At 39.4% G+C, this 14,976-nt stretch overlaps 1 protein-coding gene across 4 annotated transcripts in view; it reads left to right on the forward strand.

The window, feature by feature from the left end:
- The window catches only part of MEIS2 (Meis homeobox 2), a 171,973-nt gene that overhangs the window by 48,141 nt on the left and 108,856 nt on the right, over window positions 1-14,976 (forward strand). For all 4 annotated transcript variants that reach the window (XM_066188332.1, XM_066188328.1, XM_066188329.1 and 1 more), the window contains one exon: window positions 4,976-5,121. In XM_066188332.1, the coding sequence (XP_066044429.1) occupies window positions 4,976-5,121 (146 nt within the window). The remainder of the gene's footprint in view (window positions 1-4,975; window positions 5,122-14,976) is intronic.

Here is a 14,976-nt window from a genome sequence, read left to right on the forward strand (position 1 = left end):
GTGACTCAGAGACACCAGGGCAGAGAACACAGTGCTCTGATCACAGCAGCTCACTTGAGGACACTCCACTCTAGGAAGAGGTGATCATGCAGGTTGGCACAGGCTCAGTGTGCCTGTAAGGCCCCTGAACAGCTTCGGATGGCTTCTTTCCTCCTGGAGTAAAGTAATTTAGCAAAACCAGCCCAAGTACTGGCAGAGCACTGCCAGTGATGCCCCAACTCTAAGCTGGGTTGCCCACCTGAACTGTTTGTGGCTTTCAAAGTCCCATATTTGCCAGTCATAACCTATCTTAACTTAGTTTCCCTGGGCAAGAAATGCAGGAGATAAGTATGGCTCCTGTGGTGTGAGGAGACTTAAGTCAACTACCTTGAACAGGGATCATTAAGAGGAAGAGAAACAAAAACAATCCATAGCCAGGACTTCATTCAAAGATCTGTGATATACTGGAGCTGTAAGCCTAAAAGCCTGATAATTTTAACAGGATGGAATGAGGATAAGGATTCTCCTGAAAGGTCTTTGATTCTGGAGCTGACCTTCCCTCTCTGATAGTCTTCCCTTCAGTACAGACTATCTTATCTTCAAAAACATCTTCAGACACTTCTCTCCTCAGCTTTTTGGCAGTGACAACGAGATTTTTAAGATTTTTGTCTGGTGGTGATATGGGTTGTATTACTGAGCTGGATGTCCTTATTAATAATGGTTTACAATATTTATGTGCCTAGGTGGACACATTTTAAGTACAAACAAATAGTTACGAATTGTGAATATAGGCTGCATGGAGATTTTCCTCTTTGTTTTGCATTTGTATCTACATATTCCATTTCATCAAAATATCAGACTGGAAGACTAGAGCAGCTTACTTAAGATCAGCATAGTGCACTGCAGCTTTCCTTTTCAGAATCTTTTAACTTGCTCTTCGTATTGCATCCACTATTTTTAGAAAAATGGCCAAGTGTCTTGTCTTCCCCCGAGTTTAGATACTCCTGCTGTTCTCTCTTTTCGTTTAGCGTGACAAACCTTAAAGCTGTAAGGGACCTCTGATGGTGAAGAAACTCAAACACTGGGTTCTGAAATGTACTTTTCCAGGGATCACTTTTTTAACTGCTCTACTTGCTATGATGGTAACAGAAACTATTTCTAGAACTTGAATCTGGACTGTTACCAGGCTTCTGTGCTTTGGCCTGATTGGGTCATCTTTTTCAGTTATCATTTTGATAGATTGGGAATTTGTTATTCATCCTGTTCACAAGTGGTAAACAGACAAGATGAGCAACTTCTAAACTCGCTTCCTCTGTTGCTGGGTTTTTACTCTATGAAGAGCACGAACAAAGACTAGAGTTGAGATAATACTGATGGTGTGGAAGACTAACAAAGAAAAATTCATTGATACAATAAGGTTGGACAGGCTTTATATAGGACTGCCCTCTGTTTCTCAAAGAGTCCTTGGCTACGTCAGCACTGGGCTTTGCAAGCTTATCTGTCCAAGGAAGTCAGCTTGCAGCAAGTTGGAATTATGGTGCAATGGAAACTGTGCTATAACTACTTGCTTGATATTTTTTAAAGAAGAGGTACTCTCCTTTGCTTTCAATGCAAAGGAATTTATGCAGTGGAAGGAAACCCTCAGCACATACTATGAGTGCCTGAACACAGAGCCAGTGTGGAAGCCCAATGTCCCGCTGTGTAAAGAAGACTTGCATATTCAGTGTCCTCCACAAAGTCTTCCCCTAGAAGAGAAGGTCTTTAAGGAACCCTAGGTGGGTCTCTTTGCAGGGTTTCTTGTAAACTCTCTCCATCTTTTACAGGGATTATTGAGACTATTACATAGCATTGCTATAATCTTAAACAAACTGGGTAAAACACCTAATTCTCTACTGGCTCGAATCCTGTGTGGTCATTGACACCTCCACAAAGAGAGTGCCACTTAAGAATTCTCCACTTTCCTACAACACCGATAGGGTTTTGCAATCATGCGTACTCTTTGCACAAGAATAAATGGCTGAACAGTATGGAAAGCAGAAGAAAATCACTTTCATCTCTGTTCATTTTATTTTGCTTTTGATAATTTATTTTTCTTCACTTAAAGTAACTGACATTTATTTGGATGAAGTAAACTAGGACCAGAAGTAAATAAATCCATCTTGGAAAAGACATTTAAGGGCTTTTTCTATGATTTCTTCTCACTAGAAACTGCATCCACTAATATGAGCAATTGTAGTCTTATTAAAGATATGACAATATAGATTAACAGGACTGGGCCTGTTGTACACCAGGGGGAAGAAATCTTGCAGTATTTTTCTTCTGATATCATTTGGAGTTACAATATTTAAATTTCCTTTCATGAGGTTATGGAACAGATTAGGGAAGCACCGACTTTTACAATTTCAACTGCTGATTAGGATGGAAAGACAAGGAGAGCTTTAGCTGAACTTTTCTTTCTTGGGCTGCTATTAGCTTTTTAAAACCAGGATATTAATAACCTCATCAAAAAGTCCAAACACTGATATAGCGTGCCGGAGACTCCTGCTGTGGATGCTCACAAATAGGAGAGTATATGCAGACAGACAGGAATTTGTCCATACAGTGAGTGAACTGGTGTTTCTGTGGTTTGAATGGATGGTGCAGAGCAGAAGTTTTAGAGCTCCACACATCCTGTGCATACACACATTACTTTTACATAAAGAGACAAAGATATCTTTATCTGCACGACAGATAGACAAACAGACTGACTGACTTCAAACTTGCACTTTCAGGAGGGATTTTTCCCCCCATCTCCGGGTACTGCTTTTCAAAATTGCCTGAGGCTACAGTACAGCACCTCAGATCCCCAAGGCCCATTGCCTGGCTCCTAATAGCCACTCTCCATCTGTGTCACATGAACAGCTGATGAGATAGCTCCAGTGTCTGTATTTTGGAGAGCATATCCACCCAGGTTAAAATGCTGGGGTTGCCAAGGAGCAGTCAGAAGCCATTAGTGTTTGTGAGAATTTGCCTTGCAGCAGTTCCTTGGCATAGTGGAAAGTGTGTGTGCGTGTGTGTGTGTGCGCGCGCGCACACGTGTCTGTGAGAGGAGCAGGGTGGAATATATGGGGGGGAAGAAAGCAGCAGAAAGGAGTGCTTTCTAAATAACCAATTTTTTGCAAAAGTGAACAGTTGGTTACAGTGTTTAGAGCTTCCATAATCTCTTTGACTAGTTTACTGTGATTTGACTCTCCTTTCTCTATTGTTAATAGAAAAAAAAAAAAAAGGCATGAGAAAGAGAGCAGCGACTTCAGGGTCTTGCTCTGGTGTTTGGGCAGATGGAAAGGAGCTGCTCTGCCTTGGGGCAGGGTGGTTGTAATGAAGTGGCCTGTCAGTCTGTAAATAGTGAGGGTCATCTCTTCCATGTGATGGAGGGTATCACATTGCAGTGAAAATGGAAATGTCAATAAAATTAATCTGCCAGCTCTTTGCTGTGGCTTTTTCTGTCTCTCCAGCCCAAAAGGGTCGGTTTTTCAGAGGGGACACAGTACAAGAAGGGTGATCTTGCATGGGAGGGAAGATGGAGCTGAAATGCAAGTTTTGAAGCAAATGGACTGTATGTATCAGCAATGTATTTCGTTTAGTAGCACTACAGATGTAGACGAGGCTATAGGAATTAGCTCGTGAATCTATAGCATTCCTCAGGAAGCTATGGAGCGTCTAGCTCAGGCTACATTGAGCACAGAGTTTATTGTTTTAGGCTTTCTTGGACAAGGTTTTTACTTAGCATGGGATTTATGGCATTTACTGCTAATGAATGTCTATTCTTAAATTACAAAAACCACCGTCTCAGCACAATTCCCAGATGTCCTTCCAGGACCTCGGCTTCTTAAACACCAGCAGGGAGCATAAACTCTCCACTTCTCTGTTTTCCTCTTTCGTGTGGCTCCGGGCTAATGATGTGTAAGGAAAACACAGCAATCTATAAAGTCTCAGTGCTGTCCCAGTATTCTTCATTTATTTTGCATTTGATTATGCCACAAGTCGGATCTTGTTTCTTTCCTTTTTTTAAAGTTATTAGTTCAAATATTAATGTAGGAATATGGCATATATTGCTGCTCTTGATTGATGCCTTCCCAAAAACAGGAAGACGTGCTTGTATGAATTTTAAGAAAGTAGGGGTCCTGCAATGCCTTGCCAGAAGAGTTTTTCAGATACATAATTTAGATGCCCTCCAGGCAGGCTTTCAAGGCATTTTTGCTGGAGGGCAAGAAAAAATAACTATGACTGTTAAAAGTAAATGATTTTTGCTAATGCACAATTAATGCCAGGGAAAAGCACAGAAGAGAAGGATGTTGATGGAAAGTTCTGATTAAGTGAGAGCTCTACCTTGATGTGCATCTTTTTTTTTTTAATGATAATAGTCACTGATGCAGAGATGTAGAAGTTTTCATGTCATGCAAATGCTATATGCAGGGTCACACTAGGTGTACGTGTTTGTGAGTGCGTGTGCATGTGTGCTGCGAGGTGATGGTTATGGGGAGGGGCTCATCTGACAGTGTGTTATGTGCACTGAACGGTGACATGGTTACTGCCACCTCTGCAGAGGGCCCCGAATATATAGACTACAGAACATTTAACTTGATTACTTATACGTACATATTCAGAATGGTTGTAGGGATGCATTTACTGTAAATGGGTTTTCTTGTGGCAGGTTTTCCCACATTGAATCCCATAATTGAAAAAGAGCTACTGCACTATGTCAAGCACACAATTATAATTGAATTAATGATATATGCATGTGTGAAACACAAAATTAGTATTTGGACAGACACGGTTTTCTAATTTTTACACATTTGTATCAGCATTCTTATATAATGAGAAACGGTATGTGCCTGATCTAAGAAATAAAAAGCCCCCAAACTGTGGTAGTGTCTTGGCAATTAATGATATTTTTTGGCTTCTGTATTTGGTTCATTTAACATCTCCTCCCTCCTGTTTTTTCTCTTTGTTGTAGGTGACGGTTTAGACAACAGTGTAGCCTCACCTGGAACAGGAGATGACGACGACCCAGACAAGGACAAAAAGCGTCAGAAGAAAAGAGGCATTTTCCCCAAAGTAGCAACAAATATCATGAGAGCGTGGCTTTTCCAGCATCTCACAGTAAGTGGTGCCGAAAACCAAAATAAATTTCTATTCATGTGCCTAATGAGGTTTAGTCATCATTATTAGAAATCAATTGTCCCCATAATTTTTTGACCATTATTAGGTCTCAGGATTTGTGGGTTTTTGTTGTTTTTGTTTTTGGGTTTTTTTTGTTTGGGTTTTTTTTTGTTTTGGTTTGGTTTTTTTTGTTGTTATTTTTGGTTTTGGCTTTTTTGGGGGTTTTTTTGTTGTTTGGGTTTTTTTTTGCTAGGGTCTTGGAATCATGACAAATCTCATATCTATCTATCTATCTATCTATCTATCTATCTATCTATCTATCTAATGTGTGTATATCTATATATACACCCATCCTGTAGAGAGAAAATGAGAGAGAGTACAACGCCTTAGCATGGAACACCACCTATATATGAAGTAACCATTTTTGGCTTTGAACTATCCAAAATCTTCCTGCGGACAGCAAAAGAGGGATTCTTGCTTTAGCACATATAAAGCTCTGCCTTCTGGATTCTTTATTGCTGGCCTCTGTTTACACAAACTTCATATGTATGTGGTGAAAGAGAGAGCCCTGGTCTGTGTGCGTGTGCTGACATACGCTGTGGATGTTAGAGAAGTCAAAGCAGCAGCTTGCAACCTTGTCATTATTACTATTTTGTGAGGAAATAAAGAAGGCTTACAGATTCCATAATTTTTCAGTTGCGTAACAGGGAGAATTGCACCTTTTTTGCTTCTCTTCAAGTCCATTAATGTCAAAACTCAGCCATATTCACATTTGGAGGGAGAGAGATTAAATATGTGAAATAGCAGTTCTTTCCTTGGGCTTTTATTTGTCTGCTTGCTATTGGTTTGTGTTGGTGTTCTGTTGACTATTTAACTTCACTTAGGCATCAAAACGTGGTTCCACAGAAAACCTAGTAAACCTAGCTTACTTTATGTGGGAAATGATGGAAACTGGTTAAATTATCAATTGATTTTCTTTTTTCTTGCACGTTGAAATTGTTTCTCACTTGATAAGGCTTGAAATGCTAACTATTATTAACCACTTCTTCTTCTACCAAAGTTTTATAAATTTCCATGGGTTTATAAATTTCCTGCTGTTGGTTACAGTGTTAATGATTCTGGGACTCGATTTATTTATGATAGAGACTATCGAACTGCTCTGCCAGCAGCACAGCTAAAGGGGGGAGTGGTAGATTCACATTCCTAAACCATCATTTTGATGTAAGGACATTAGTAGAAAACTAAGGTGCATTGATCTGGCCTGTGGGGTCAGGATTAGCTGGAATAGCCAGTGTCTCTGCTGGAGTAGTGGTTATTCCTGCCTCTCAGCTATGGCCATTTCAAAGGTCAGGTGCCCCGTACCCACTTGGCTCAGAGGAATTAGACAGAACATGAGTCTCTGGGCTGATTACTTAACCAAAGACAAAATAATGAGTCCTAAGCAAATACTGACTAATTGAAAGGGCTGTAAATCCATTACATATTGGTCAGGGATAATCAGGAGTATTTAATCACTTTTATCTATTCAGGAGCACTGAAGCTGCAACAGCAAAGCCCTGAACCTTGCCATGTGCTTATTATTCTCATCATTATCAAAATTACTTCACAGCTGTTCTTTGCTACATCACCTCAGCTGGAGATTTACTAACCTGTAAAATGTTTTTAATTTGGAAGTCGAGTGAGTGCGAGTGGAGGGCTTTTCGTTTAGCTGTAGGGTATCTTTAGACGAGCAGTACAGGCAGACAGCAAAAAGCAGGGCCACAAATAAACAAGTTTGGTTTGTAGACATCTCCATGTTAACTCCATTTCCTCTTATGAAATTCGTGATATCTAGGTTTTTTTTCTTCCTGCCTTTCTTTCTTATGTGCTCCTTGAGAGCATTTGACACTTGCCTATTAAACAGTCAACTGCCTCTTGCTTCTCTTGAGGAAAGTCCTTCTGGCTTTTTGAAATCCCTTTTCCTTGTTTCTATCCTCTCTCTCCTGACGCTCTCCATCCTGCATGAATTAAGGAAATTTGCCATCACTGGTGAGGATGGCCTCACAAAAATCAGATTAAATGAACGCAAGAAAGCCCCAAACCTTTTACCGTCCAGACTTTAATGAGTTTGCAGGTGTTGACAGATTTACTGCGCTGTAATTCTCAGACCTGCAAACTGATAATGGAGACCCCTGACCAGTGAAATGTAAATTCAGAAAGATTCTTGCCATAAACACATGCAGGAAAGGAAGAGAACTCCTTTCTTTTAAAGATCTCACACTTTTTCTCAAATTAGCTTGTTCATTCAAAATGTAACTCTGGCTGAGCCAGAACAGGGGAATGTGTGATGTACAATTTTATTGTTTCAAGTAAAAATCTTTACAATGGCAGTCCATGATTCAATGTACATTCCTTCATTACTACTCTAACCTTATTTCAAATTGGTTTGTTCCTCTTTTGTGCTGTATGACCTGTTCTTGTATTACAATAATCCCCTGATGTACCCTTTTTTCTTTCTCTCTCTCTCTCTTTTTTTTAAAGAAACTAATTGAATTATCTCATTATTTTAATTTGTTAAGCAAATGTATTTTACATCTCAGGATGTGTTCTTAAAGAAGGAGCTGCTTAGGCTTTGCCCCCTGAATGGGCCATTGGTACATTTTGACATTCATGCATTCATTAAGGAGAGGAACATAAAAGAGCTCTGGTTGTATTTTTTTTTTCAAACACCCAAGCAGCATGGAGCAACTTTTCCATAAGCCACAGGGGTCTCTCTACATATGTTCTCAACTGCAAGCCATTGTCACCTATTCTGAATACCTCAAAAGGACAAATAAAATACTAAAGGCCAACTGTAGCAATTGTTAGCTGTTAGTCTCAATATGACAAAAATCATTAACCTCTGATTTTCCTGGAATGAGAGGCAGTGGCAGTCCACCTCTTAGGGCATGGATTAAATGTAGAAGTCCTTTAGACTGTCAGATTCCAAGAGGGTAACTCAGATCTGACTAATTGTATTTACTTATGATTTTAAATAAAATGCTGGTTTTTTCCTTTTTTCAATCAGTTTGCAAACTCCTAAGACAGTCAGTTTTAAAAACTGAATGGCCTAAGTGGCTTTTTTGAAGAGACAGGCACTTGAATTCTGATGTAGAATGAATGTGTCTGACAGACTGTGTCTTTGAAAACGATTTCTAACCCTTATCACAGCTTCCATTTTGTAGTAACTTTAATTATGTTTGATATAGGATACACATGCATGTTTTTATTGTTGGAAGTCAAATGCAGGGAGTAGGAGCTTCTGTCATGTTCTTGTTCACTTACTGAGCTCTGTCTTACATTTGGAATTACAACAGTACCGGAAGATAAAAGATCTGAGGATGAATTGGTTGGAAATGTGTATGCTTTTTCTGGATAATATCCAGTGTTTAAGAAAGTAGAGGAAATCCTAGTCTGGTAGTATAATCTTTTCAATACTACATAAAGATTACGACATCAGAAAGGTAAACCTGACATTAAGACTGTTTTTAGTTGAGTTCAAAGGTGGTTAAAGAAAAGAAACATCCAGAAATCTGACCCAAGCTGAGAGTTTATTCATAGCTTTGGAAGACTCCTTTTCCTCTATGCTAAGGAGTTCTTAGTACACTCAATTAGCCTCTCAGACATCACTGCTTTCCTCCCTCAAGTGCTCCCCTATTTTCCCTGCAAAGAACATATTTGATCACAAAGTGAAAACAGGAAGTGCTCAAATGTATAGACACCTCCAGCTTACACCAATGCTGAGATCAGGATTTCTTACCAGCAACTATAGAGCCAGTTCCCCTCCTCCCATGCCCTTTTGAAGGATGGAGGACCTTTGAAATATACATACATAATCAGAAAAGAGGAAAGTTATAAAGGAAGTAATTATACCACTCTATGGACTTGTACCTCTGGTAGTTCATCCATTTCTGCAGCAGTGTGCCAAGGACTACATTTTTGTGACATTCAACATTTTTTCAACTTTTTATACAGAGCTGGTAGAACAGAGTCTCATTTATGCTTTGACAATTACCTGGAGTGATGCCCTTTGTTAAAATTCTATTTTGGTTTTTTCTTTTGTTACCGTCTTTAAGAAGATATGTATCTTAACTAATAGTACCAGATTTAGCAATGGTAGCCTGCAAACTAAAGCTTTCTTTATGAAAATGCCAAATTCCCATCTGGTGGTATTTGGGATGCCTCCCCTGAAGTTGAGCTGGTTTTTCTGCTTTTTTTTGCTGGCTGAAGTTCTGTCTTCTAACGTTGGACAATGTCATTTTAGCCTGATTTCCACAATCTTCTGGTTGAAAATCTGGCTCTTTACACAGTCTATTGTAGAATATATATTGGTTTTATCTGTTTTATTGTCAGGCTAGAGTAAGTTCTCCTGGAAGATGGTGAAATGAACCAGCCATGGCTTTTGTGCTTACCTGAATTAATTTTCTTCACTTGTCATATTCAGGTGTCCAGATTGGATAATATGAATAGTCTTACTGAAACAGATTTCTTTTTTTTCTGTATTTATGTGGGTGTATATGAGAATAAAATGTGTGTCTATCATATTTTGATAAATGACTTATCAAGCCTTTTGTAAAGGGCAGCTATTTTATTTATTCATTAGATTTGATTCTAGAGATGAATGTCATCAACCAAAGCCAATCTTAGAGCAAGTGTTCAAAGAAGTTGAATTCAACCCACCATCATAAATATCTCTTTCCATATTTTATTTTAGTAATAATACCTTAAAGAAAGGTTACAAACATAGCTGGCTATTGCAGTCCACACTGAACAACTTACTTTCGTATCAAACTGTAGAACAGCTTTTCTCAGAGAAGTGATATGGGAGAAGCATTCTGCACATTGTTGTTTTTGCTCTACTTTAGAAAAAACAAAACCAAACCTGAAAATACTGCAGACCACTGTCCAGTTAAAATGGCAAGAAGAAGGCTGGGAGACTCCCGATAATACAGGAATGTACAGTTGTTCTAGTGAATTTTAGCGTGTGTGTTGGAGTGCCTTGGAACATGCTATACCCTCTGAGGGTACACAGGAGATGGACCATGTCCTCTGATTCTCCTGTAAAACTACCTGCACATGTGTTTGCATGGCTGCCATTTCCACCTCAGGGCACCGTGGGGTCAGAGAGCTGGAAGAGCCTAAGCTACAGTTTTATTCCAGGTCTGCTCTTAGGCAGGGCTGGCTGTGTGCTCTTTTCAGCAAGGTAATAAGTTGCCTGCTGGTGTAGAACAGACCTCTTTGTACAAACACCACCCTGTTGGAAGCATGTCCTGCAAAATAATATTGTGCTCATTTTTCAGCTGGATAAACTTTTGTGAGGAGAGGTTAAATGACTTCACCCCCCAGTGCTAAGGAAAAATCAGTGCCTGAATGCTAAACTCCCAAGACCTGCAGTCTTGCAGTCCTCAGGATGAGAGAGTTTTGAGCCTCTTTGTACCCCAGAGTTGCTCTGGTGTCTCACCAGAAGGGCTGGTGGTGGCCATTAACATCTGTAGTTATTGCTGCTGGTAGTGCAGCCCTGCCTAATGTCATCAGCATCCCCCTCCTGTCCTGCCTGCCTGCACTACCGTGTCACCAGCCTGGGCAGAATCTCTTTCTCAAAAATGACACTTCTGATCCCAGGCTGAAAGGTTTCATCCTCTGAGTGCTCCTAGTCCTCAGCCATGAAATCCATCCTGAAGATTTAGTAAGAGACCAAACATTCTCATACCTTTTAAACACCACAGTCTTAAAAGAAAAGAGCTGAAATGGGATGGGGGTGGGGCTTTGTTTGTTTTAAAAATGGAATCTGAGATTAGATCTGACATTTCTACATCCACCCCCTACAGAAGAGGGAACCCAGGGTCATGGGGTGTGTGGGCCTCAAAAGCTAGCTTTGTCTGGGAGTGGTTAATCTAATCATTGTTACATAGACATCTGTTATTTCTTCTGAAAAATTGATGCTTTTGTGACACAATGATCCATCTATTTAGTACAACAGCCTGAGTAATTAAATTAAAAAAAGAATATTTTTGCGGGAGCATGTATTATAAAACTGCCATACCTCCTTGTACCAGTGAAAAGGCTGAGGAGAGGGAGTGGAAGATGGAGAGGGGCAGAGGGAGAGGAGTACTTTAAGAATCGCATTGTTTTCTGCTGGCTGGAGGAAAACATCTGTGAATTGTTTGAACTGAACCTTAGCAGGGACTGTCTGAATCTGTGTCATCTCTGTTTAATTTCAGGAAATGATGTCACAGCGCATTAAATAACAATGCTGCATGATTTATTTTTACTTGTACATGCTGTCCTAAGCATTTTGGTTACACAGCAGTGTTTCCAATTAAGTGCAAGCTTTCGGTTTTAAAAAATATACTCAGTAATGCTTTTTTGGGGGGGCATGGGGTATGGGGAGGCTGGGATTTTTAGGGGGTCACCAAGGTTCAGGGCTGTCGGAGGGCTCTGGGCCCATTTGTCATGTGCTTATTTGTAGTTGGGACTGGATGTCAGCTCTCTCGTCACCCATGGCAACCTCCAGGACCGTGGGTTTGTTACAAAGCCTGTCTGAGGGAGAAAAAAACCTAAATATTCCGAACCGATCCGTCAAAAGACCTATTAGATAGTTATAGCCAGGCCTATGTACTGTAGCTTTTGCCTCGATCAAACTTTCTGCACTCCCCCTTCTTCTGTAGAAGAATAGAGGACATAAGTCAATTCTGTCTGCCATCTGTCGCCTCTCTCCCTGCTCCTCAAATTAAAGAGACAGTCCAAAATTTAAATAATCGGATACAATCACAGGAAGCCGGCCTGGAAATTATTACATGTGCAATCGGTTGAGGGTTTTTTTTACTTCTCATTTTATTTTGAAGAGGGGATCTTTATTGTGCTTCTTTGGAGATCAAAATATGTTGTGTGTTTCAGCTTCAAAAATAGCATGCTGAGAAATACTGGATTTGCAGTGTCACTGAGTTGTTTTCTAATAGGATTCCAAGTTATATATAGGGTGAAATTCACACACACACACATACACACCCTCCCCACCCCCCCAAAGAATCCCCAAATTGCACATCCTGCAAGGGACAAGAAAATGAATCACACCACCATTTCCTTCCAGCTCTCCTATCCCTTTCATCCCCTTTCTGTCCCCAAATCCTTGGCAGGCTGATGGGCTGCAGCAAAACGTTTTTTGTTGCTACTAGGACAATTTAAGCTGTTGAGTCTACCTAATGGGCCTCTTCCAGGTCTGCTATAAGAGTTTTTCACAGTACCCTGTCTGATATTAGTTAGTTATGCTTTACCTTTTCCTCTCCTTGTTTTTATCTTTATACCTGCCTGCCTGGTTTTGCCTCCTCCTCATCAACAGGCAACACAATGTATCAGGACTGCAGGAAGGTGAATTTCATTCGTGTGACATATGAGGTCAGCCGATGCCAAACCATCGGATAATGTGGCTAGATGTTACTTCCCAATTTAATATTTTACCTGCCGTTTTCAAACAGAGGATTCCTGAGAACAACAAAAAACATGTGCATGGTTTTAACTGAGGCTTGATTGAAAAGCCTCGACTGAGCAAGCTGAATGTGGCCTAGCAAAAGATAGGATCAGCCACTGGTTTTCACTGGTTGTTATTGTCAGATTACAAAGTTTTGCAGAGTCAGTATAGGAAGTAAGTGAAAAGAAAAGAAAAAAAGAGGGAACGGCAAAGTCCAATTAAGGAATTCCCTAAAGTAATTGAAACAGGGAAATGATAGTGACAAGAATTCGTTTATATAGAGTTGTGACTTCAAGGCTTGCAAGGCAAAAGGTGGTTTAACCAAAGCATATGTGAATGTAAGCGTTTAAACACTGTTTTACCTCCAAAAGCATTGCTCTGATAAATGTTATGAACTGCACATCAAGATCGCAGTCAACTAGAGCTGAGAATTCTTTGGAGTCTTCAGGTTCCACTACCTAAAGCGGTTGTCATCAGAAAACTCATAGTTCCTCCCTTTCTCTGTAGTGTTTGCACATGACTATATCTAGATATAAAATATATTTTTAGGGAAAATACAATTGATGTTGTTTGTGCAGTGATACTACCTCTCAGTTTTGCCTCAGGGTATGTTTAAAACTTCCCTTTCAAGATCCATGAGCAGGACAATTGGTTTCAAGGAAGTTTTCAGTAAAATTACAGTTATGTTGAAAAAAAAAATGTTTTTGCCAACAGTTCCACAACTGCAAAGAAATGGATATGTCAATCCTTATAGCTGCCTAATTAAGAGAGTAGTTTGTGGCAGACAATATTACTCCTGTTGTGGAGTTTGCCTTGAGTTATGATACCTAGAATACCATGCATTATATATTTTAGAGTTGATTGGCAACACTTGTTTGTAATATCTGAAGCAATCATTGGCATCTCTAAAAATTTATGGTTATCTTTAAGCATAATGGCATTACAGTTTTCATGCTTTTGCTTTTGTTATTTTTATTTTTAACTGCTAGCCCCAAATCTTCCAAAATTAATTTCAGTTGTTTTCTCTAATACTGGGTGATAGGCCATAAAGACATCTAAATCTTGGTTTTACCTTTTTATGATGGCATTTCAAAATATGTGTTTTATTTGTAGCAGTTGACTGCTTATGTCCATAAAATGCTTAACATCTCATGACATACTCTTACAATCTCAGGATTATAAATCTAAGTATCTCAGTGAACAGCAGCAAATATTTTGGTTTAGTGTTTAGAAAAACCTATCTGCATAAAGTAATTTTTTGGTGTTGTAGAAATCTGACTGTCATCAGGATCAAGCTCTTATTTGGTCATTTCAAAGTGGGAACTTGATAATCTGAAGCGGCTATACTGTGGAAATACTACCTGACTAAGTCAGATAGCAATGGGAAAGCTCCTGTTCACTTTCTTAACGTATACTAAATACGTGAAAGGAGCAGATTTTTGTAAGATCATGGCCAGTCTAGATTACTTTAAGCTTGTTCTGTCAATTAGAAAAACTTCAAAGATTATGTAAGCTACATTGTTAGTTGTTATGCTATATACTTACATGGATCATTATAAAAGCAGTTATTTTTCCTCCCTGGTAAGTTAAAAAATTAGGCCTTGATTCTTTGTGTTCAAATATTAGCAGATAATTCACAAATTAGTGACTATCAGTGTGTATCTCTCAGTCCTCCTTCCACTAATTCCAGTGGAACTCTGATCCCTTTGAAAAAGCCAGAAAAGATGCAGTGAAATTGTAATGGGAGACAGGCAGAAAAACACTTAGTAAGTATTGAATGCTCTAGCCACTTTATCCATGAATTACCCTTAACAACTCTTTCAACGATTCCCTATTTTATGATAGAAAGACAAATGTCCTGAGTGCTCAACTGTTTGTCACATTCACTTGTGACCCAGCTTTCACTACTGTCCCCAGGACGGTGTAGCACAAGGGAGCTCTGGTAGTACATGTGGAGTTTTCACTTCTCTTTCTAGCTGTGACCATGACAAGACACTGTGTCTTAGTTTCTCTGTTTAAACAGTATGGCATAATGCTTGTTGCTGCTTTTTGAAGTGCTTTTCAAACTTACAGATGAAAAACACTGCGTAAGGCCTGTGTCTTACTTTGCAACAGCTGAATTACAGAAAATTACACTTCTGTTTTGGTTTTATCCTGCTGTTGAAAGAGCATGACCGTCATGCAATGCTTGTACAAATACCCAAACTTCAGCTGACTGAAAGTACAGGACAATTTTTTCTTTATGAAGGAGCATTTAATATATAATTAAGAGTGTTGTGTTTTGTTCTTACTAGTCTGCACTGAAGGCGACAGCATATGATTTCTGCAAGCTACTTTAGTGCAAGTGAATTGGTCTTGCGTTAATTTTG

The sequence above is a fragment of the Chamaea fasciata genome, unplaced genomic scaffold, assembly GCF_029207755.1.
Source record: "Chamaea fasciata isolate MVZ Bird 193981 ecotype frontalis unplaced genomic scaffold, bChaFas1.0.hap1 SCAF_7, whole genome shotgun sequence".
Lineage (NCBI taxonomy): Eukaryota > Metazoa > Chordata > Aves > Passeriformes > Sylviidae > Chamaea > Chamaea fasciata.